This window comes from Balearica regulorum, chromosome 14, assembly GCF_011004875.1.
Source record: "Balearica regulorum gibbericeps isolate bBalReg1 chromosome 14, bBalReg1.pri, whole genome shotgun sequence".
NCBI classification, from domain to species: domain Eukaryota; kingdom Metazoa; phylum Chordata; class Aves; order Gruiformes; family Gruidae; genus Balearica; species Balearica regulorum.
The window spans coordinates 2,859,519-2,884,057 of NC_046197.1; the positions used below are offsets into that span (position 1 = coordinate 2,859,519).

Here is a 24,539-nt window from a genome sequence, read left to right on the forward strand (position 1 = left end):
GACGGTGGGGTCTCAAAGGCGTCCTCCAGCTTCTGACCCCCGGCATCCTGCAGCAAACCCCACGCCATTTCCTCTGCCACAAACGGGCACCGTAAGAAACGGGGCAGGACGGCCGGCACGCTCCTCCGGTTCGGTTCTGCGGAAAGGACCCCGGTCCCGGGCAGCGCGGCGAGAGGAGACGCCGTCCTTCTCGGCCCCTGCGCTCCCCCCGTGAAGCCCCGCCGCTCGTCCCCTCACCCCGCCTTTGGGCCGAGGCGCCGCTTTGCCCTGACTGAGACGGGGCGGCCCCAGTGCCGGTGCCGCTCCCCGGGAGAGACACCGGGCGCGGCTGGGCCCCGCGGCGGTGGCTATCCAGGTCGGTGCCGTCGGGCGGCGCGCCCCGGGCTCCGCGGGGGGAGGGAATCCCTGAGGCAGGGCGGGCCGCGGCCCCACACCGCCACACGGCCCCGGCCGGGCCCCCGCGGCCCGGGCACCCCCGCCGCTCCCAGCACCCCCCGCGCTGGCCGCGGGGCACGCCGGGAGCCGCCCGCAGCCAATGGCGGCGCAGGAGCCGCGGGGCCGCTGGGAGTTGTGGTCGGTTCCCAGAGGCGGGGGGGGTGTGTGTGGGTGGGGGGGGTGTGTAGGGGGGTGTGTGTGTGTGGGTGGGGGGTGTGTGTGTGTGCGGGTGTGTGTGGGGGGGGGTGTGTGGGGGTGTGTGTGTGTGGGGGGGGTGTGTGGGTGTTTTTCTTTTCTTTTCTTTTCTTCCGGGCGTCGGGGACGTCGCGGAGGACGCAGCGTGCGTGCGTTGGCGCGTGCGCGTGTGTGTGTGGTGTGTGTGGTGTGTGTGCGCGCGCGGCGGTGGGGGGGGGGGCGGGCGGGCGAGCGGCGGTGGCGGCGGGGCCTGGCGGGCGCGGGGAGGCGGCGGCGGCGGCGGGGGGCGGGCGGGGCGCCGCGGCGGAGCTGCCCGCCGCTATGGAGCCCGACTCGGTGATCGAGGACAAGACCATCGAGCTGATGGTGAGTGACCCCCGCCTCCCGCGCACCCCCCTCCCCGCGCCGCCGCCGTCCGTCCCCGTTCCCCCAGCACCTCTTCCCCCGCCCTTCCCCAGCTCTCCCCGTTCCTCCGCCCGCCGGTAGGCCCCGCCGCCGCGCCCGGGCCTGCGGGTGGGTCCGGCGCCGCCGCCCCGCCGCGAAGGTGACTCCGGCGAGGCCGCGTTCGGCCCCGGCCCAGGCCCGCCCCGCCGCCGGCGCCCCCGGCCCGCTCGGCTCCTCCCGCCGCCCCGGGGATCGGCTGCGCTCCGCTCCGCTCCTCCACCGCGGCCGCCGGTCGATCCTCCCGGCGCAGGCCGGGGCGCGACGAGCGCTTTAATTTAATTAAAAAAAAAAAAAAAAGAAAGAAAATCAAACCGCACCACTAAATCCCCCCCCCCCCCCCCCAAAAGGCAGGAGCCGGGCTGGGAGGCGCGGAAAATCGCGCTCGGTGATGCGGACACGCTGCAAAAACCGAAACCGAAATGCCCCGGAGCACACCGGCCGTGCGGGGCTCGGGCTCCCGCCGCCCCCCTCCCCGAGCCGCAGCCTCTCGTTTCCCGCCGGGGCCTCCCCGCACCACCGCCCCGCCGGAGCCGTCCCGGGGCCCTCCCCGGTGGCACTTGCGAGAGGCCGGCGGGCCCCGGGGTGGGTGGGGGGGTGGGCTGGGGGGGGGGATTTACACTTCCAACGGGAGGATTTGGGGCTCCTCCAGCAGCGGTGCCGCTCGGGTCGGTGCGGGGGGCAGCTCCCGTCTTCCCGGGGCAGCACGCAGGGGATTATCGACCTAGACCTAACGGGTGTATTTGTTATCCCCCCCCTAATTAACGCTCACGCCGCTAAATTCGGGTTAGTGGAGAGGCGGCCAGATGGAAGCAATAGAAAGAGGAGGTTGTTTTTGGAAAAAAAATTTTTTTTTTTTTTTTTAATATAAGCAAATCATAGATGTTTGTAGCCAAAAATTAGGAGGCCCTAATTTTACTGCCTTTAGGGATGAATAAAATTAAGTTAGGAGCTGAGAGAGAATAATAATCAGTAAATATCTTCTAGTTTATTTGTCATAAGCATCATTTGCTTTCACATACAAAATTTCATTAAATGCTGCAGAATTGGACGGTAAAATGCAAAAAAAATGGCTTTTGAGGCACACTGAAGGTGAGCTGGGTTCAGTGGAGACATTAAATGGGTTTTTTAGTTTGCTAAACTACCTGATCTGGAAAATACAAACTTTGGTCAGGTGTTGTCTGCTCTCAAGTAGCAGAAATTACAAAAAAAAAACAAGAAAAAAGAAAAAAAAAGGTAAACCCCCCAAAACCTTTGCAATTCTTTCTGTATTTGTTTCTAATCACTGAGGCCAGTAGCTTAAAAGCTGTACTTCGTGAGCCTCCTTTCCTCATCCCTATCGATTCGGTGATCTTGCACTTAACCGTGGGTGACATCAGAACTGTTTCCGCGTTAGTGGACTGCAGCGGCGTGGAGGATAAAGGCTGGGGGCAGCTGTGCGGGTATCCGTTACAGGACGAGTCGCCTACAGAAAAGATGTCCGCTAAATTTCTGAGGTGTAAAGTGAGTTCTGGGGGCTTTTTATCCCACCTGGAAATGGAGGGTTACTAATAAGTCCTCAGCCTGGGGTTATGTGAGGCGCTAAAAAAAGCATTTGAGGCTGGAAGGTGTGTTTGCCTCGCTCAACTTTCTTGCTCGTCTTTTTATAAATGCTCTCCTGTTTTAGAAGTTTCTTCTATTCAGGGCCAAATTGTTAGCAGGCAGAAGGAAATGTAACTTTTGCTGATAATTTGTTGTACCCTCTGTTTACAGTTGGACCTGGGAAATGTGCTTAATCGATGCAAATATTGATGGGGGTTATTAAGATTTTTATTAGGTGGTAGGAGGTTTAAGTAACAAATTTTTCTCTCTTTCACAAGAAATTAATAAATATAAAAATTTAATAAGATGACCGGTTAATTCCGTAGTTTCCAGTAGAAAATGATACTCTCTAAAATGTAGTTGGTAGCTGAATTTAATTTCAAGCTTAGGGAAGGCTTGGATAGAAGCACTTGCGTTTGAGCGTAAATGTTTCACTAAAATCATTGAAAGTCATTCCTAAATGAAGACATGGCTTGGAGGTTTTGCCTTCTTGTGTGTTGTAGAAGATAAGATTCTCCGGAAGATTTGTTTAAATACACAAAGCAGAAGCCGTATTGACAGAGTTTTCGGTCAGTGATTTCAGTATTATATGCAAACTCTTGTATCGGCTGTTAATGCTGGTGGCAAACATCCCTAAAGCAGGGATCCTCTTAGCCACTCAGGCTTAGCGCGATGCTTTTCTTTTTAAGAATGTTACTGTTTACTAAAAGCAGGATGTTTTACGCCTCTCTTTGATACAGGAGATTGGGTTTGGTGCACGTTGGGTACTCGATCACTTCCTTCCAATGCCAAGGATGAATCTATAGCAATTACAGGAGCAAACCTATGATGCGAAAGTTCCGAAGAGCAAATACAATATAATTCTGAGTGGCTGATAAATAAGAGATAACGTGTCAACATGTTAGTTGCACGGAAGTTTCAGAACCCGATGTTCTAGCCCTCGACTGTGCCTTTACTGGATAGATCATTTGCATTTATTTAAAGAAAAATCAGTCATGGAAATAATACTGTTCTATTTTTAAAGCTGGAATCTCAGAGAAATATTTTAAGGTTTCAGAGCGACAACTTTCATTTGCCGTATGAAGTCTTAGCGAGTGCTCTGAAGTCACTGTATCTTTTAGGACAGCTTAGGGCTTTGCATGTCTTGTTCTAGATTTGCACATCATGTCATCTAGCCATTTTAACCGTGATGAGCAATTGATTTAGTTATGACATTTCATTTGTAGATGGTATCTAACTCCACAGGGAAGATACCCGTTGCCTGTAGAGGTGATTTCAAGAGGCACGAGGCCTCAAAGTTCACCTTGTGTTGACTGCGGGAGGTCCAGATTTAGGCTAACAGGGATCTGACAGGGGTGGTTTTAGTTTAGATACCTTCGTACTTACGCTGTCTCAGTTAAATGCTTTGTCTGAGTGGGCAACCTATTAGAAAATGAGTAGTAAGGAAGTAATCCAGAACAGATGGAGGGCCAGCCAAAATGATTGAAAGGGCTCTTTCTTCCCCTGGTTTTGATTTTCTCTGTGCAATTAGATAACTGTAACCTCTTTGCTCCTTTAAAGAATCAAACTTTTTTCTTTCTTAAGGTGAAGTACCATCAACGATGCTTTGTGAAATAAGGGGGTTTTTTACCTTATTTCTGAGGTAAAATTCTGAGTTGTGTGTAAAGTCTGTATTGCTCAGTTGCATCAAACCCATATATGCGTTTATCTTCGATGCCTGCTAAAAGCCTTGTGTTTTTCAGTTTCTCAGAAAGCTTCACGGAACCATGCTTTTACCAGCAGACTTTCAAAGTAGGGAGTAATTCTCAGTTTGTATTAAAGTGGTTGTAAAAGAATACATAAGCATGGCGAAGATGTATTTTTATACAGGTTAAAAAGCTACACGTTTATGGGACGAACTGCCTGCAGCATAAGATGTGGGTAGTATATAAAAAAAAATAAATCTGTTGCTCTGAGACTCTTGCACCCAGCAGGCACCTATGGGACACGGTTACTGAAGCAGAAAGCCAACTGCGTGTAAATTCTCTCACTTACTGAGCTTATTATCATCTGTCTTTCCACTGTGTCCTTGATGTGCATGCTGTTCTCCAAACACAGACACCCCCCCCGCTGCAGAGCTGGCAGTTTAAATTCAATATAACATCGCTCCGTGGTAGTAGCATGAGCAGATTATGGAAAGACCACGCCTAGGAATAAAACCAACAAGCACTTGTTTACTTTGAATTAGCATTTGTATCTTAAAGTTATCTATATGGAAAATATTCTTCCTCATATATTGCCTTCACTGTCTAGAATGTCTCTCTCTGTCTCTCATAAAAATGTCCAGTGTTTAAGTGCCTCTGTAAATAATAAATGAAGAACTCTAATTGAATATCTTGCCACAAGTCTTTCAGTTTCTCCTGGCAGAACTTTGATGTGAGCTGAAGGTCTTCAAATCCAAAAGATAACAAAATCTCGGAATAAAGTATTTCACATAGGCATGCCTTGCCAGCAGGAGCCTCTTCTCTAAGTCATGCTGGCGGTACCTGAAGTTCCTTGGTTACTGCAACTGGAGATGGCTGTGCCCCCAAAACTATTTAAAGCTTTACAGTGCAAAAAGAAATCTTAGCATTCTGTTTGGAAACTAAAATACAGCTGCCTTATGGGTCTCAGTCGGGCTGTAACGTTCTGGCTTTTTTCTTCCCTGTCTCAATCATTGCACGCAAAATGGGCAGTTACGTTTTCGTGAATTCTTTTCCACACGTTCTTGGAGGAATCCCTTCAAAGAGTTTACTTTTGCAGCGATACAGATGGGCTAGGCAACGATCATCTTTGCATCTGAAACAAAGGAGGTACTGTTCTAGCTAAAATGTGACTGCTTCTTAATCGAAGGCTGGGAGTAGATGGAGAGCAAGACGTTTGTAAACCTGCGTGTAAACTAGTTGTGCTCTCTTCTGTAGGATAACAATCCATTTGCTTTGCAGTTATCTTTTTTTTTTTTTTTTTAATCTGCGGTAGCTAATTTAGAGTTGAGAGCTGCGTGTCAGACATTTAAGCATGCAGTTGGTGGCATGCTGGGCAGTTTCATACATGGGGGGGAAAAAAGGAAATGGTTAGAGCAGCTATCTAAAGAGGTGGTGGTTAGGTGGCTGTTAGGAAATCACAGATGAGCCTTTGGGGCAGGGGATTAAGATCTGTGCTGCTGCACAGGCCGTCAGATTGACAGTCACATTTCAGAGAGTGCCTGTGAGAGGAAGGATGCAAATATAAAGAGAATAGATTGCTGTGACTTTGGCAGTGGTGCAGAAAATGGGAAGGAAGAGCTTAAGAAAATGAATTAGAGCAAGGCAGCCAAATTCAGAGCCAGCAGAGTGCTGATGAAATGAGGGAGGTGGACAAAGAAGCGTGGAAAGCTGTATCTTTTGGGAAGGGTTAGATGAAACAATAGGCTGAGTGGGGAAATGGGGTGGCAAAGGGAAGAAGGAGAATACAAAGATGCGGAAGAGAGGTTACAAAGAAAAAAGTGATCTGAAGTTTGTGATGGCTGTGGCAGCAGCCATCGGTTTATACGGGTGATGGAAAACTGCCGATGCTCCGTTTGTAGGGATAATTCTGAAACTAGATTGCTTTTAGGTCTAATAGAAAAAAAGTTAGTTTCTTGGGGAGACTAAACGCTGGTGTTTCACCAAAGGCTTTTTAAATCTCTTTTGAGATCCAGAGACTTATTTTGCCTCGCAACGCAGTTAAATTCTCTAACGTGACTAAATTTTTCAACCTTTGCAACAATGCTGAGCGAGTAAGATGCAGCAGAGAAAGTTCCCTTGCTGCCTGCAATGCGCGTATGAGCACCTGCGTGTGCGAGCACCGCTGGGAAGTTTTCAGGGCGATGAGTTGCCTGTGAGCGCTGGCTTGGGACCGAGAGGTCCCGAATTGTGCTCGTAAATCCAGCGTCCAGGTGTCACTGTGGAATGAGATCACATCTCTGCAGGCACGCTGGTGTGCGTGCCAGCTGCCCTCTCCAAAGTGCTATTGGGTTGCTCCTTTAAAAAGTTGTAAAGGACACGTATGCCATTTCTGCGTGTCAGACTGTGCTGACTCTGTCCCTTAGGCAGAGTTGTTGAACGTTGCTAAAAATTTGGGTCACCTATAAGCGTTGCAGCAGCATCTCAGCAAAACAAACTGCCTTGTTACAAGCTGTACCCTCAGAGAGACTCGGGAACGCTCCTTGAAGGATGGATGTACCTTTTCATTTCACGTGTGTTTTAGAAAACACCTTCGCCACTTGTACAGTCGACTTGATGTATGTCTTTTGATGCATTACGTTTTATTGCTGGGGAGTTTTGAGGTCACTGTTGCTTTGGCATTTTCAGTTTCATCTTCCTGTGCAGCTTTGCTTGTGCAGCGGCGTGCAAAGTGAGATTGCTGATGGGTTTAAAATGAAATGGATGTTGCAGCAAACGTGCCAATGCAAGAAGAATGATGTGTGGGAGAGAATAAGAGACCATGGTTATAAGAGGGCTGCTCTATGACAAGTAATTTTTTGTTACTGTTGTTGTTGTTACAAGAGAGCAAATAAATTGAAGGAAAATGAGAATATTTACTGAGTTCTTTAATGCTGATTAATAACAATACTTATTTTTCTCTGGCGATGTCTTCTTTATACTAATGACACTGTTTATGTTGTTATATAATCTGATTCCTCGGTTTGATTTTCATAGTATGGATAATGCTTCATTATTCACAGAAAATCCACTTTTTCTGGAAAATCCCTTCCTTCCCCAGTTTATTGGTGTGTTTATCAGCTCAGTGGTGTGACGTCTGACAGCCTACTCCGTTCGCCTGTACCACTTCCACACATTTCCCAGTACAAGTAGTGCACGACCGAAACCAGATAATGCAAAAATAACGCAATGCCATTTGTATCTTAACAACAAAAAAGCACTGACTCTTTTTGGTAATTTAATTTGCTTCTCATGCAGGCTAAATTAACGATGGGAGCGTTTGAAGGCGTGTTGTTTCTTTGTTGTTTTGTTAGTCCAGGTCCCCTGGGGACTTGCATCCCTGTACCCCGGGAAATTAATGTTATTAATGGGAATCAAAGAGTAGTTCAGCTTCCCAGGCCCATTTTTTGTATGAATACAGAGAGAAATTTATAAGTTGTAGGTAGGTACCTACTTGCTAGGAATAGGGACTGATGTGCTTTCTGGGGAAATGGTAAAAAAGCTTTTTGGGTCAACTTCTAGCTGTGGCAGCGCTACAAGATTTTGGTTTGCTCATTGACTTAGAGGAGAAACACAACTGTATATTCGGTGTTACGAGTTGCAGGACTTCGTTCTGAGTTTCGTACTGTTGAGAAGTTCTTGAAAATGGAGTTTTGGTTCAAAAGGCGTTGTGACAACTTGCAGTGTTTGCCTTTTTGCAAGGCGTATGGATGTCAGGATGCTTTGTACGATGATACCTTGTTCACATCTTCCATCCTTTTCAGTCACGCCAATGTAAGGATTTCGGACAAAAATAGATACAGCTTTTTGAAATTTATACTTGCAAAATTTAAGTTACGATTACAGCTTGTATTTGATAGAGAATCTTTTAGGCAATGCTGTTTTGGCAGCGAAGGACTAGCCAGGGAAACTTGATATTCAGGCTGTCTCCATCACGCCAGCACATCTCGAGACAAAAATCAGACCTGCGCAGTAACGCTTGCGAGTACTTTTAAGGAATGCCTTCATGGTGAAGTGCCTCTCCTTCCAACACCCTGCTGGCTCTGTTGTGACTTAGCAAATCAGTACATTTATATAATTTTGATAGCTGGCTTCTTACTGAGCTACATTGTACTCTTAAAATTCTGAGTCATATGCCTTGACATCTTACCGCTTTACTTGGCAGCCTTAAAAATCATAGATTGGACGTGGCACCAGGCTTACAGTGCTGCTTTGTCCTTGAAATGTCGCCCTAAAATCGACTATTGCTTTACCACTGATAGAAAAGCAGAAAATCGCCCCACGATGAAGATGCTTCTTTCTTCGGGTAGCTCTGGGTGGTCAGGGATATGACTGTCCCCATCGAGACAGTTTCTTGGCACAGCTTCTCCCAACCTTCCTTCTCCAAGCTGCTGGGACTTTGAGACGTGGGACACAGTTGTGGAAGCTGAAGGACGCCTGGTTCAGCTCTCCAGAGGGCTAGGAGAGCGGAGGAAAGGGTGAGAGACAGCGTTGGCATGCTCTTCTGTGGATGTCGCAGCTTTATGTTCTAGAAAACGTTGCTGTTGCTTCTGGCTGCTGTTAGGGGAAATTTTATAGGCCATTATCTCAAACTTTTTGAAGATCTGACTGGAAGGTGCAGTCTGGTCTCTGTCTAGGGTATGCTTTCCGTTACACACGTAGTATGGGCGGGCGTTCTGCAGGCTTCGTCTTCTCTTAGATGTTACTGTTAAAACTGCTGTAAATTAGTCACTTAAACTCGAAGCGTAGTGCTGAAAGCGCTGGATGAAGGCCTTCTATCATCTTGCTCAGTAAGCGGTGACTTTTTCTTGTTTCAGGAGCAGCATGTCTTGGCTTCCTCTCTTCTAGTTCTAGATTGTTTTCCAGAGACATGGAATTTCCTGAACTCAGTGCTGTCATTCAGATCATAAGTGTCTTGAAGACTCCGTCTTTGTGGGGCAGACGCGTAAGGCAAGTCAGACCATTTTGAGCCTGGAGACAGGGAAATAATCATTCCAGTAAAAGGCTTTAGACCATGTATATGGCAAATTAGGAGAACTGTACTGGGCTGTTTTGAAAACCTATGTATTACCGTTCTGGCAGTCATGGAGCAGCTTGTGAGGCGTAAGCTGGCGGCTGAAGCTTTAGTGTTTGCTTCGTTACTTGCACTGCACTTTCTTCTCATCTTCCCTTCATCTCTGCCAAGTGAGCTGTAGCCCCCAAACACTTGTTGTGCGTTGGGTGATTCAGGGCAGGGGAAGGAGCAATTTCTTGTCCGTGAATCCGTTTCTCTGTCTTAGATCCACCAATCCGATGACCCCACTAACGTAGTCGTTACCGGACTGGTAGGGTGCCTAGGCTGCCTTGTCTCTCTAACAGCATTAGGAGTACGTAGTTGGGATTTCGTTCAAGAAAGAAGTAGATACACCAAGCTGAAGATGATTGGCTGCTCTCTTTTAACAGACAAGTCTGAGAAGGAAAACCCATTCGAATCCCCTTTCATTCTGGATTGGTGGATCTGAAGCCCAGAAACAAAGTTTCAGGTAAGAAGTCACCCTGTACTATATCTTGCTGCTTCTGCTTAGATGAGTTTGTCTGCAAATTCAGTATCTTGCTTTAACTGCTTGAAGTGTTAGAACACACCAAGTTAGCTGCTGAGCTTAGAGTAAGGAAGGGCGTATTCGGTAAATACACGTGCAATTTGTTAGGAAATCGCAGCTCCTGGAAAACGACCCTAGGAGCGTACAATAAACTTGCCTTCTGTGGAGCTGGCAAGCAGTGTGTACAGGTACAGGGGCACTGAGCGAAAGCTTTACAGACCCTGCTTCTGAAAGGAGAAAGCCTCACCAGTGACTTCGTTGAACTTCTCAGTCGAGTTCAGGAAAGGAGTAGCTATCTGCTCTGATTTCTAGCCACGTTCTCTGATAAGTCCATCAGAAGTTTAGAGAACTTGTCTAGTTGTTCGTAGTACAAATTCCAGTAGCTTCATCCTGCTAAAATATCATTTGAAACTCTGTTGCGGGCAGCATTTGGAGTCAGCCTTTTAAATCCTTCATGAGATTTCAACACAAAGTTGTGTTCCTAGTTGTTTTCAAAGCATAGCTGAGCCAGTTGTAAGGCACGGATCTCAAGAGGAACTTGAAAGTTATAGTGGGCTTATTTCAGAGTAGGGGAGTATGGTTGTATTTTGAGTCACATTCATCTGAGATTTTGAAATTACTATAAAAGGCTACAGTGTGCTGTCTTAAAGACAGGTTTGGGAGGTATTTGTGTGCATTGGGAAGGAAAGCCGGGTCCCTGGCTGATAGGAGGATAAAGCTATGTGAGTTAAATATCTGGTGTGGACAGGTGACCTGCACCTCTCCTAGTGCCCAGCTTTATTGTGACTTAGTGCTCTAATGAACTTGGCAACTTATTTCTAAAGTTAGTACGAAGCAATATGCCTCAATTCCTTTTGATATTAATAGCAATAACACTAAGCCGCTTGAGTGTTCTTTTTTGTAGACGGCTATTAAAGCGAATGTTAAGGCCTCGTTATTTAATCTACTGTAGAAGAAACTCTTGTAGGTGCTGTTGATCTCGTGTATTGTTTTAGCTCTGCGTTTGTTTTGCTGGCGTGGTATTTTGTGCAAAAATTACACTTGAATTGATGAATACATATATAATGAATTGCTTGTGCACAGGGTACTGTTGTTTCCTGGTTTGATTTTTTGAGTACTTGAATTTTATTTGGTTAGGGTGGAGAAGTCTTGGGCATGCTTTTTTAGTCTAATTCTTGTTAAAAAACCTGAGGGAAAATCGAAGGGAAATACTCATTAACCTTAGTCTGACACGTTTCTTGCAGTCTCGTCTAATATTCAATTGAATTTGCCCCTCATGCCAATCAGACTCACCTTGGAGTTAACATCTTCCCGTGGAATGTTTGCTGTTCAGGGTGTGCCTTTTTCTAAAATGAGAGAATGGGGAGGCAGAAGTCAACTTGGCATCTTTAATGATGAAAACTGAAAAGAGGAAATAATTTAAAATACATTGGGGGGTGGGGGGGGTGGGGAAAGAGGAACCATAAATGTGTACTCCTGCTGATTAAGATCCCCAATGTTATGATATTTAATATTGCTTAACTTTTTGAAAGATGAGAGAGTCCTACCAAAGGCAGTAGTAAAGCTAAGTTGAACTTGAGCGGGAGTATATGCAAGTTGGAGGCTTAGTTCTTGCCCGGGTTTCGAATCTTACATTTCAAAAAGTAAAATGTAAGTCAGCTATCAAAGGCTGTGTAAATATTCCTCTGCAGCATTTGATGTCCAAACCCTGAAAGTGCAAAGCTAGCATTTTATTATGTACTGAGCGCAGACTTCATATGCATTGGCGCGTCAAGTCGAAGTGCACGCTGCCTTGTCTGTACTAGATTATTAGATGGGGTTAATACTATTTTTAGATTGTGTTAGGCCTCCTCCTTAAAAAGTTAATACAGAAAAGAGTCTAAGACAAGTTTGAGCCATGCTTTTCTAAGTGTTTAACTTATTCACTCAAAATTTCTGCTATTTCAGTTGGCAGTGCTAGCTCTCTTCAATGTTTCTCTTTTTTTCCTGGCCCCAGTTCTGATTTACTATGAGCAGGTGGGCTGCTGTCTGTGGATGTCTGTAACCCCTCTGTTCCTGCTGCATAAGAGCATAGGAAAGCCATTTTTCTTGTCAAATGGCCTTTTTATGCGTAACGTAGGATACGTTAGTGCAGAAAGGAGTATCACACTTCAGGAGGTTTGGAACTGGGGGAATTGGGATGTATGTACATGAAAGAAGCAAGGGTTAATTTAAATACTGTGTATTTTTGGAAAATTTAGATGATTACAGTTAACATTCAGAGTGACTTACATAAACGTCTTGGGATTTTCTTCCTAGTCTTTTGTATCTTCCTGAAAATGAGACACTGCATCTCATGAGTCTTATCCTGATGAATAAATTATAATGGAGTAAGATTGTTGTTATATTCAAAGAAAGCATTTAATCTTTTCTCCACTGAACCCATATTCCTTTTGTAGCATTCATTTTGTTGTAGCAAACGCGTACTTTGATCTTCAGGAGCAGAGTGGGACTGCGTTATCGATCACCCTTCCGTGAATTCATTGTCCTATCTATAGAAGAACGGTGTGGTAATGAGGAGAATTTATCTGATAAATTATTTTCCCTTTGTCTTGCTTTAAATTTCCTGATTCCTCACTTAGTGTTTTTCCCCAAATGCAAGAAGCTTGTGTGCAGATCTTGAATGGCTGTTGGAAGGTCGTAATGTTGAGCGATTTTTATTTTGAATGGCAATCATTTAGATAAATGGATTTTTCTAATGGAAGGGTGACTCAGCTATTGGTTACCTATTTTTTTTTAGAATGATCTGATAACAATAAAGGAATAATCAAAAGCATTTCACAAGTTAAAATGAGTTTGCCACTCTGTGGATGCTTGTTTTTGAGAAATTCACTTTTGCATTTGTAGTTCATTGAAGGACAGAAATGCGAGAGTAAATTACATCTAAGACAAGGTTCTTGACCTGAGAATGTAGCCGTTCTTAAATCAAAGCAGAACACTTGAGTGCATTGTTAAATTCCATGGATTTTGGAAATATATTGTACAACTGGTACTCCAACAGCCTTCCAAATCAGACGCTCAAGACTGGATGTGAGATTGCATTTTGGACACGGAAAAGGTAGTGGTGTGATGGCACCGATTCCAACAAACTTGTATGGAGCATGTGGATACACTGCATCTCTCAAGGGACAACTTGGTTTTGAAATGAGAATAGGATGAGTGCAAAATACTGCCATTGATCTGACGTAAATTGTTTCTTTGAGTACCTCAGCAAAGATACTAAATGTTGCACCAAAACGTGCAGCGTAGTGAAGAAGTTATTGTGCCAAGCCAGGCTGTCACTTGCAGAACACGTGTATTTGTGTTACATGCATGCCCCCACACTTTACTTCTGATTAAGTATTCACACTTAAGAGTATACTTTGACATTTTTACTCTTCCACCTCTTGCAAATATTCAGACTACTTGTTCCAATGCCTGGTTGGTTCAACACTGTTCTGCTTGTCACTGTTTTGAATCAACCGCTTAAGGTGAAAACACCAGGTAAGATCTTGATGGTATCCCAGCTAGCAAAAGGGGATGGAGTTTGAGAACTTGGCAAGTGTAAAATAATACTGAAGGCCTTTGAACAGTGTTACTGCTTTATTTTTTTTTTTTAATGTCTTATTGTGGTTAATGCTGATTTTTGAGAAACTGAGATCTGAGCTTGATGTTAAATTTGACTTGGGAGCATACAGGTTTCATGAATGGTCATACTGTCCTTAGGTCTAAGTTTGCTTTTCAGAATTGCCTCTTTTTGAAGCATTAACTCTGAGCTACCGGGGAATGTGTCTGTCATTCCCAGCCATAGGGAGGGGTTTAAGTAACAGCAGTTACCCACAAATTTATCAATATGGTTAATGGAAATAAAGAAGTATCAGTTCTGTTGGCCCATGCCCTAAATCAAAGTAAATTAAACAGTAAATCACCAATGTTGAATAGCACGCATGTTTCTTATAGCTAAAAACCCAAAGAGAATTCAGAACAAAGGTTGAAGTTTTTTGGTTGTGCCTTTTTTGCCAGTCCAAAGCTCTGTTCGTAGCCCTGTGGACATCCAGAACATAAACTGACTTTACTGAGGAGCTGGTTTGTTGTCCCAAGACAGTTGGGAAAAGCATTTCAGACTTTAGCATTTGTGAACTTGAATGGTGTGCTAGGTTCTTACATTGAATTTAGTTTTGTAATGAACTGCATAAGATAAAAGTTGTTGCAGGAGCAGTGAATTAATATAATTAGTCATGCTCCCTAGAAAAAATAATGGAGTAAATTAGCTCCCTCATTTGTTTTACTGTATTTTTCTTTGAAATTCCAAAATACCTCCCCTCGCCAATCTTTTCTGGACTCTGTCTAGAAACTGCTTTTCAAAACCAAGGGTATTTTTGCCTTAAGAACAGAATTTCCCAAATTGTAAATACACCAATCAATTTTGATTCCTTAAATTATCTTGTATAAATAAAATGAATGCAGTGAAAAATTCTGAGGTTACAATTTTAATACTTTATAAAACTTCCAGCCATAAGGCTTCTTATGTAAATGCTGTCATTCTTAATTATGACATTGCAATATTTCCATCACTTGATATCAAAGGTGAATTAGTTCCATCAGGAGCACAGGCTATAGCCCATATTAATTTCTTGAGCAGATTAGTGGGCTTTATAGGATAAAGGGGTGATTTTTTTTTTTTTTTAAGGGGTAAGAAATTGTGGGGATTTCTGTGTGACACAACTCTTCATTTCACATGCACTGAAATGAAAGATTTTGGGACATTTTACAGTGCTTTAACAAAATTGCAGTGCTGTATACCTATAAGAAGTGAAAAGTAAATGTAAAATTTGGATTGTTCAGGGGCTGGTAGGTATGGGGTTTTATTTTTGTGCCTCTATCCTAAAAGTTACCACCTACAAAGTTGATTGCTTGGAAGAACATTGCTGCATGCTTTACTATTAATATAAGAAGTTCTTAGCATCTGACATTTAAAGACATTGAAGCATATTCCTTTTTTACTGAAACTACTGAGAATTTATAATTTTGAATGTAAATGCAACCATTCACGTAGGTTTCTTAAATTTGAGATTTAAGATTGAAACCTAAATCTTGAAATGTAATTCCTGAGGCTGGACCACCAAAGCAGTTCTTTGCATATAGAATGAAAATCAATCCTATAATAACAAAATTAATGTATTAATCTTTCCAAACCTAAAGGATCTAAAAGATCAGAATGAGGGTTTCTCTATTTGTCTTTATTCTTTCAGCATCATTCGCTCCATGCCACGAAGCCCCTCTTTTCATCTGCTCGCTCCTCCCCTGCCGGTAGTGCGTTCAGATGAACACACACCTATCTTAATGTGAGTCGATTAAAGCTCTGCATTGCAAATTAGTTTCTTCCTTAAAATTGGAATTTTGATTGGCCTTAGCTTAGGCTGTATGGTTCTGTTGTCTGCCAGTGGGTTCGACACTGGTTTATACGTGCATTTAATATTACACCCGTTGGCCAGTGTCGTTTTCCCATTCCCAAACTTTATTAAATAGCGCTGCAGCTCCCTGGGATCCTGACGAAAGGCAAGTGCAAAGTGAAGGCGTAAGTTCAGGCTCTTGTTATGCAAAAATTAAATCGTTAGTACGCTATTATGCTTTTATTTATGACAGTTCCTGTGCAAGCAGGGTTAAGAAATAACATGTCAGTGAAGCACACAAAAATTTGTGCATTCCTCTTTTAGTGTGAAGTAGAATGCAATATTTAATTTGTAGCATTGTGCAATATCGTTGCTGCAGCTGAGTGTCCAGTGATTTTTGTAAATCCTTTTATTCAGGGTTTTATAATACTGTGGAAGGGTTTTTGTGTGGCTTAAACTTGGCACAGAAATGGCCTCTGTGTCTAAATGTATTCTGAAATAAAGTAAAAAGTTGTTCTCAAGTTACTCTTATTTCTCTTAAGTTCTTATTCAGCTTATTTAGCTAGAGTAGTTCCTAAAACAAAACACAATCTAATAACCTAAACCAGTGATTTTTAGTGTATAATTTGTGGACTTCTGTAGGTGTAGGTAAATTTTACAGATTATACACACAATTTTGTAGATCTTATTTGAAAATCTTAAGAGAGAATTTTGTTGCATTTCTCAATCAGTGACTTTACTAAGTGATGTGAGCAGAACTGAAATTTTTACCGGGCCTATGTGTTTAAAAATGCAAAAACTGATTTGGATTTTAACACATACCTGCAGCAATTTTGATGGTTCAGTGTTGTGGAAACACCGTTCAGGTATTGTGCCAAATAGGATTAAATAATGAAAGAGATTAGAAGGGAAGGTTCTTGAATTATATGCGTTTGTTTGGAAGCAGAGCTATAAATGGTCATATAAGATCCTGCATCTTCACTATCACAGTCAGTGGGTTTGAACGGTATATCCTATCTTTCTTTAAAAATATAAAAATCTTCTTTTTTTTTTTTTTTTTTTTTTGGTGTCTCGTTGACATTAAGGTAGTTTCCCTAATGTCACTGGTTGACTATCTTAGAACAATTCTGGGAACTAAATTTCAAGTGTTTGCATGAGGAAATGTCAAAGTGAGTTATTGCAATGTAATTATAGATATACTGAATTAATTACTTGATAGCTAAATGAAAAAATCACGTTTCCCTAAACATCAATAAGAAACTTTTAATAATAGAAAATTGTGATTTATTTTCATATTGAAGGAAGAATAATACAATATAGCAGAAATATGTTTATTTTTACCTCTGTACATAAGGTATATACACCCACTCATCGCATGACGAGTGCATAGTGCAGAACATCCCTGTGGAATTGCAACGTCCCTGCTGGATAAGAGGGGAGAGGATTCCAGTGCATTTTGGTGCTGCTAGGGTTGTTCTTCTCCTGGTTTTGCTTTAATTTCTTTCCTTAGCATGGAGATGAAAATATTAGGCTATCTTTTTTTAATTCATAAGATACAAAATTTAAAAGTAAATAAAGTTTTTAACCTTTTAACCTCTTCAGTTGCTCTGGGCTCCCTCCTTCCCCTCGTTACTGGCACGATAACCGCTTTCCCTGAGTCTTCACCTCCAGTTATTCCACTTTCAACTTGATCTGTGTGGAATTTTTCTTTTAAAGATTTGGTGTTTGTTATAACTGAATTGGAAGCCTATGTGAAAAATATTGAAAGCTAAGTCTGTGCCAAATTTTAGAGCTGGGCTTGTGCACTGCTCGATAGGGAGGAATTGAATCCTTTTCCCTCAATTTATCTGATGGTTATGTAGCGTATGTACTATTCTGTCCTTAAAGGGAACTGCGAAATAATATTGTGGAGCTGTAACAGGTTTGGGGAGTCTGTCTGCATCAACTTCCTTCAGCTCCAGAAAAGAAACAAAAAGGATTTCCAAACTTTTCCTAAGTTCTAGTGTCAGCAATGTGGAGTCTGGTAGTTCAGCTTGGTTCTTTCTGGCTTGGGTGGAGGTACGTGTAATAAATGTAGATAGGGTCTAATTTGGCTTTCGGATACCCACAAGTGATAATCCAAACTTTTCTCCAACAACCCGTTTAATCAGGATACTATGCATCTTGACTAAGCAGAACTTGGTCTTGCAATTTGAACTTAGCTAGGTGGTGTTCCTCTTTAAAAATACTTAAATTTTTTTGTTGTTGTGTCAGTGTCCCAGTACATGGACTGTAACCTCAGAAGTTAACGTCAGCTTTGCTGTCAGAATAGATAAGCACAAATTGTTTGAGAAAGTTGAGATAGTGTGGGGTGCCAAACCTTAGTTACCGAAGCTCCTCCAGGTTGTGTTCTAAAGACTTGCCGCCCTAATGAAAAGCTCCTGCGCTTCTGCTCCCCAAAGGTGACCGCAAAGGTAAAAACCTCGCAAGCAATTACGGCCAGGCCAGTTTGCTGGGTAAGGCGTCTTCCCCCGTCGCAGCAGAACTTCCTTTGTCGGTAGCAGTAACTGGATGCATCGCTGAACTGACGGACCCAAACTGTAACAACTCTGATACTACTGGTAGTAAGTTAAAATGTTCAGCTGGGCACTAAAGCCGAGCAGTTGCAAATGAGGAAAATCAGCTCATTATCCTTGCTAGCATAGAGGGATGGCTTATTTTCTGAAAAGGATCTTCAGTCATTATTTTACCCTTGGCCGCTAACCTTGTGATTAATGTAGAAATAACATAGCTAAGTACCCACGTTAACATACTAATGAGTTGCCTGCCTTGAGTGATTTGTTGTGGCATCTAACTGCTTCTTCTCTTCCTTCCTTTTTGTCACCCTGCAGTGTTCTGTGCCAAGGTCTTTGTGGCTAGGCTGCTCCAACCTGGTAGAGAGCATGTGCGCACTGAGATGCCTGCAGAGCATGCCCAGTGTCAGATGTCTCCAGGTGCCTTTCTTCTTTCTTGTTGTAAATGTTATGCGTATGCTGTTGAACATTTGTTAAACTCTCAGGACTCTTGTTTAATCAAATTGTTAAGTCTGCTAAATGTTTTTTGTGCATCCTTTTCTGAAATCTTCTACTTAACTGCATTGGAGGAGTGAATCTTAAGAGGGCTTTCTGTACAGTAGGCTCTTGCGGGGAGGGGGTGAGCTTTTGTGTTTTATTGCCTGTTTACTCACGTTGTGATATAAGTAGCATAGTTGTGCATGTTGCCTGCTACATTTTGCTTTCTCATTTAATTTAAAAAAAATAATAAATAACATAATGAGCTTTGCCGTTTCTTTTAAATTGCAATGAACTGACCAGCCTGTAATGTCTGTGTGATTTAACCTAGAAAGGATAAGCTTTTTGTTTTCTACTAAGCGTGATGCTGGTTATAGCCTTACATTAGTCGTTGCGCATATTTGAATGCAGAACAGTTAGCGTGGAGTCCTGGAGCTCCTTGGGTTACTCTGTTCACTTTTTAAAAGTTAAGACACTAAGTTAAGAACAAGGGATGGGGGTTTACTCTGCATAGAAGATGGCTCAATCTCAAGTTCTCTGTTGTTTTTCTTCTGGCAAGCTGTTAAAGCTGAGCCTGCGTGATTTATAGATGGGGGAATTGCTGTTTCTTCACTGGTTTGGAAGGAATTGATAAAAAGGGAGATTTTGATACCAGTTAACAATTTTGAACTCCCAGGATATTTACCTTGGAAAGGAAATGCAGAGCATGTGTAGTAACTGTGTGGCACTACCTAAAGTGTTTCTCAATGTAATGTTTTTAGCAGAACATAACTATTATTTAATATTAGGCTCTTTGGTAAGGTATTCAGTGGTTCAGTCTTTCATGTGTGCAAAACGAATACTTAAATTGCTTTTGTGAACGAAGACTTAAACAAATTGAGTTTTGCTTGCAGTGAGTCCCTTTGAGTTCAGACGCTGGATAAGATGAATGTCTTGCCTTGGAGAGTAACCGTTCAGTTCAAAACCTCTCCTCTTGCCTGCAAAATGTGGCCACTTGAGTTCCAGCAAATTTGAGTTTCAGAATTAAATTTTTTTCAAAATTTCTGTTAAAATACAAACATGTTTTTCTGTTTGAATGCTTTATGTTTCCAATTTTGAAACACTATTCAAGGGAGAGGAAAAAACTTGTGACTAAGATAAACATATAGATGGATAATACAATTTTACAGAAATTGGCACTGCCGCATGGCCAAATAATGGTTACAGTAGACGCTTATAGTCACGACAGGGCGAAGTCACAGAGGTTTGGTGTCTGTCTGAGGAATAGTTACAAGCTAGTTCTAACAGTTCTTCCTGCTCTCTTTCCCCCACCATCAGCATTCACCCCCTCACTGGAAAAGTAAAATAAAACATTTTTCAGTGGGAATTCTGCAAATTTTGTCTCCTTGGACCTAACTTGTCAGTTAGGCCACAGAGTGTCTCAGAATTTTTCGCAAGCAATCAGAGTTGTTTTTGAGATGGCTAGTGACGTTGCTGGCAGGTCGGATGGAGCCTGGTGGTGTGGGCCAGTAACGGCCTCAAGGCTTGTGACCGAACCCTGTGAGGGATGCGAGCGGGGAGCTGCCATGACGGCTGCTTTGGGCTCAGGAGGCCGTTCTTCCATGCAGGCCTGGGGCTGCAATCCCACGCTTTCCAGCTTAATTTGTTTATCTCCTCTCTACCTGACTTCTGAATTTGCGACTTATGCCTAACTGTATTTAACGGCTTGATTACTTCAGGATAGGAGCTGTTTTGTTGTTAATAACTATCTTCTAAATGGTAGGTGTAGATCTTGGTTTCCTGGACTAGAAGCCTTGGGGAGGGCTAGCTGCTGGACCCACACAGGGAATTTCAGAAAGATTTGTCAGGCTGGGGGATCCTTGGCAGGCCCAGGGTCCCTGCTGCAGGCGAGGCGTGCCTCTCTGAAAATACCTGGTTTGGGAAATGCAAGGACTCCTTAATGATGAATCTGTCCCAAATTTCCTACGAATCAGCCCTTTGGAAATTTCTCATCTGTTAGCACATCATGGCAAGTGAACTGGTTTGGTTTTTTTTTTCACGACTGAACTTTTTATTACAGACAAAAATCTATATATTCAATTGAGTAAGAGTAAACCTATTTATTATGAACACTTTTTTTCTTTCTGTTACAGTATCTATCAGTAGGTACATAGTAGTTAACTGTAAATTCAACAGGTGAAAGCTCAGACCAGGCTGGGCGGTAGATTAATTGATGCAGAATGCGTTGTATTATGAACTTCTGTTGATAATGTTGATTACAGGATAAAATACAGTACGGTTTGTTCATGAACGTACTGCTTTATACACAAGATTTTTGGAAACCTGTTATCGGACAGATGTGGTGTGATATATAATTAAACCCCATAGCTAATGCAGCTGTTATGTCAGGATGCGTCACTTTGAAAAATTTCTCAAACCTATATTGTTTTCAGGAATTGTTACGGATCTGTCAGCTCTTGTGAAAACCACATTTGAAGTACCAGTTAATTTTGTAGGCTTTTTGCTCCGTGTGCCTGGAGGAATTTAACAATCCCAGAACATTTTAAACTATATCATAGTAACAACTAACAGGGTTAAGAAATTTTAGCAATAAAGTACGTCACTGAAAGGAGAACCGTGTTGTTCAAGCTGCTGGGATTGCTTTGAAGCTGGTGGGAGCTCAGTGTGTGGAAAGACACAATTTTGTGTACCCAGCCTGTTGCACTCCAGGAGCTGCTGAGGAGGGATTTCACCAGGGCGTTTGGCCCCTCTGCGTGTTGCAGGGCTCGCGCTTTTCTGCTGGCCGCCCCCTCCTGATGGGTTTTTTGGAGAATAAGAGGGATAAAACTGTCCTGAGTGGATACCTGTGGGGCACGCTACTTGGTAAGGTGTAGAGAGCTTTCTTGACTTAAATTTTGGATTTCTTTTTTTTTTTTTAAAGTCTGATTTTTATAGAACCGTAACCAAGAGTAAGGTGTTTTGAATCTTTTAGAAGCATCTGTGGGAGATATTTTAAAAAAAAAAGAAAAAGGTTCTCCTTTCAGGCATGTGACTCGATGCCTGAAGGGGAACTTGGAAGTGAAAGTGGCACCAGCTGCTTTTCCCCATTTTTTATTTTTGGTGCCCTGACTCGTCCTTCATTGTTTCCTGAGCTATAAGCCCACATGTTAAAACACGTAGAGCATATATACCAGGAGATCTTCGTTCTGTAGCACACATTCAGTGGTGATGATTAATAGAAAGTTTAAGAAGGGACGTATAGAAGCCCTTTGGTGATTCACAGAAGTTATCTGGGAGTTTTATCTATTATCTGTGTATGTTGGATGTGTAGAGTAGTGAATGGACCAGAAATAGGGGAAAAAAGGAATTTCTTCAGGAAGCTCTTATTCAGTCTTAGTGCTTTTTTAAACATTTAGGCTTCAAGAGTAATCTACCATCAGTCTAAAAGAATATAGCAGAGATTAGGTTTACTCTTGCCTTTCCATGATGTTGTTAGCAATGATAAAACCTAACTAGGCTCTTCTAAAATCGAGTTGTAACATTTAAGCAAATATCCTCTGATGCCAGTGGATTGGAGGTAGCGTTCCGATTCTCCACAGTTAGTTTGGGTTTGTATTCTGTGCTTTTTCTCATGCAGTAAAATACCTTTGTAGTATAGTTCCTGTAGTTTACTGGAGAAATATTTACTTTCTGCATTCTGTGAGCTGTTAGTCAATGGAGAAGAGAGATAATTTATTAAAAAATATTTATTCCTGTTTGTGGTACTTGAAGTTTGCTTTCATCTGTTCTGATTCTCAGCATAATTAATATAATTTGGAAATAAAGTCCTTGACACTTATTATCACTTGTTGTATGGAAAAGCATATATTAGATGCCAGTTCGTAATACTTGAAACTACTATAGATTCTGAGGCCTTGTTTTTTACTACTTAATTATCTTTAATAATGTTTTTGTACCGAGGAGCTTACTATTATGAGCACACTTGAATGCAAATAGCTCCTGTTTCCATCCTCTCTTTGATATAGATTTGACTGCAAGATTAAAAGCATACCGGTCTCTTAGGTGTTTGGAGAAACTGGTTTGTTGTGTGATGCAACCATGTGGATACACCACCTTCCATAGCTTCATCCTCATAGAGGCATCACAGTGGTTTTGAACATATTTTGTCACGCTGATGTGGGAAATAGCTCCAACAGCGCTGTCACACGAAGAGAAACCTTCTTAGTTCTGTAAGTAAACATCTCCAGTGTGAACTGAAGACTAATCGCTAAGCATCAGAAGATAAGTACTCAAACGTCACTTGGAATTCTTGCATAATGTAGGATGTGATGAAATAATGCTTGGGGAATAAATTATTAGATAGATGTAATGAAATCAACCTAGTAACCAAATACTGCTCAGCCAACTCTTTCTTCCATGTATTCAGTTATGCTTTTCCTTGACTTTTTTATAAAGAGATCATTGTATCTCTCTCCTAAAAATCTACTTAGTTTTTTCTTGCTTATTTAGGATCCCCCCCAGCATGTTGGATTTTTTTCTACACTTCCTTAAAATTGTCGGCTTCACTGTATGTAGTGTCTTGCTCTTCCTTTTATGTTCACGAGTGGGGTGTGTACTTTGGAAGCTTTAACAGAGCACTGATTCACTACAGGAACAATAAACCTCTCACTTCCAGAACTTCCAGTGTGAGAAGTCGACTTGTTCCTCCAGAGATCAGATCTTTCCAAACTTGCGGTGGCTTTCTCAGACCTGAAGCTGCCCTGGCTCCTCGCAGCCCCTTGGCCTGGGGGTCCGTGGGCTTGCGATAGCGTGCTTCACTTCACCTGTCCTTTGTCCTTGACTTCTGCACGACGGGACGTCCAGCTCTGTAGGTTTTCCTTCATCTGCATTTTCATTCCTACACCACGTGTCCTGGTGATGGACAAGCAGTAGGAAGGTGACATTGACTTAGTTCTTGCCAGTGTCGTTCCTGCTTATAGATTAAGACATGAATGTATTGATTTACTCTCCATAATGGGAAGCTGTCTTCACAAAAATGTGGCCTTAAAAGCCTTTTGAATCGGCCAATTCATAATTTATTACTCTTCAGAAGAACTTACTATTTGCGAGTGGCAATTTGAGGTCTGGAGCATTAGGGTTTTAATATTTATTCCTTACAATAGCATTTCCTGCAAAGGAAATTATTTGTTAGCAATACGGAATCTCAGTGCTATCGCAGCTGAGCTGAGGCACAAGAAGGAAGTTTGTCTAAGATACAATTTAGCGTTAACTGGCTTAAGCTTCTATTTGCTATTCTTTTTACTAATTTTGAGCTTCTATTGGTTGTTTCTATTCAGATACCAGAAGGAAGTACAACGACAGAAACTGTAGTTGGAAAAAATTGTATTTGAGAACTAAGAATTCTGATTTATTGACATGAAAACTTTGTCATCCTTTTTTCATAGAACAAACTCAGACACTGACATGATGCTGTATTCTTAAAAAGACAATGACTGCAGTAGATGCGCTCTGCTAAAAACTTTTCCTACAGCGCATGAAATCAGAAATTGGAAAATGATGAATAGCCTGTCGCTGCATAGCCTGCATCCTTCTGAAAATGTTATTCTTCTATGCAGCTGTTAAAATGAGTTGTCATGGCCAGACAACTGCTTTTCTTCTTCTGTTAGGTTTGAAGTAATTTACAAATACTTCTTTGACATGTTTTCTGGTATTTTGCCTCAAAACAGTGGGACTGTTACCATTTCTATTTTGGAAACAGTCCAACAGGTCCATTAAAAAGAAACGCATATTTGATTCCTTTTCTTTAAAGGAACAGAATGTTCTCTCCAATATCTGAAATTTGTGTTTGTCCCTTTATTTTAAACAGACTTCTTTCTGAGGCAGAAAGCTTTAAAACTAAGCATAGTATTGTAGAAGCAATTAAAGATATGCCTGCAGTAGGCCTCTTGCCATTTTGTGTGGTGAGATGACCTGAATTACCCAGATTGTAGAGCTGATGTAAAAATGCTCAGTTTTCCCTCTGTTAATCAGCAGCGGTGCTTCCCAGTATTGCTGTTTCTTCTGGCTGAAGTTGGAGTCTCCTCAAAACTAATAGCAGTTTGGATTTTGTTTTCAGCAGTTTCTCAGAATATCTTTTTTTTTTAATTATTTTTAGTTCTTAGTATGTGTGTGTTGCAGACTCTGACGACT

The 24,539-nt window shown here is 42.4% G+C and overlaps 1 protein-coding gene across 3 annotated transcripts in view; it reads left to right on the top strand.

The window, feature by feature from the left end:
* Positions 1-836: 836 nt before the first annotated feature.
* FBXW11 (F-box and WD repeat domain containing 11) overlaps positions 837-24,539 on the top strand; it is a 77,105-nt gene continuing 53,402 nt past the window's right edge. The window contains exons 1-2 of one of the 3 annotated variants that reach the window (XM_075766911.1): positions 837-996; positions 9,795-9,874. Coding sequence is in view for 2 of the 3 variants with exons in the window: in XM_075766909.1 (XP_075623024.1) it covers positions 952-996; positions 18,213-18,314 (147 nt within the window). In the remaining variant the exon portion in view is untranslated. Of the gene's footprint in view, positions 997-9,794; positions 9,875-18,212; positions 18,315-24,539 lie in introns of all 3 variants that reach the window. The other 2 variants (XM_075766909.1, XM_075766910.1) reach the window with 2 other exon arrangements.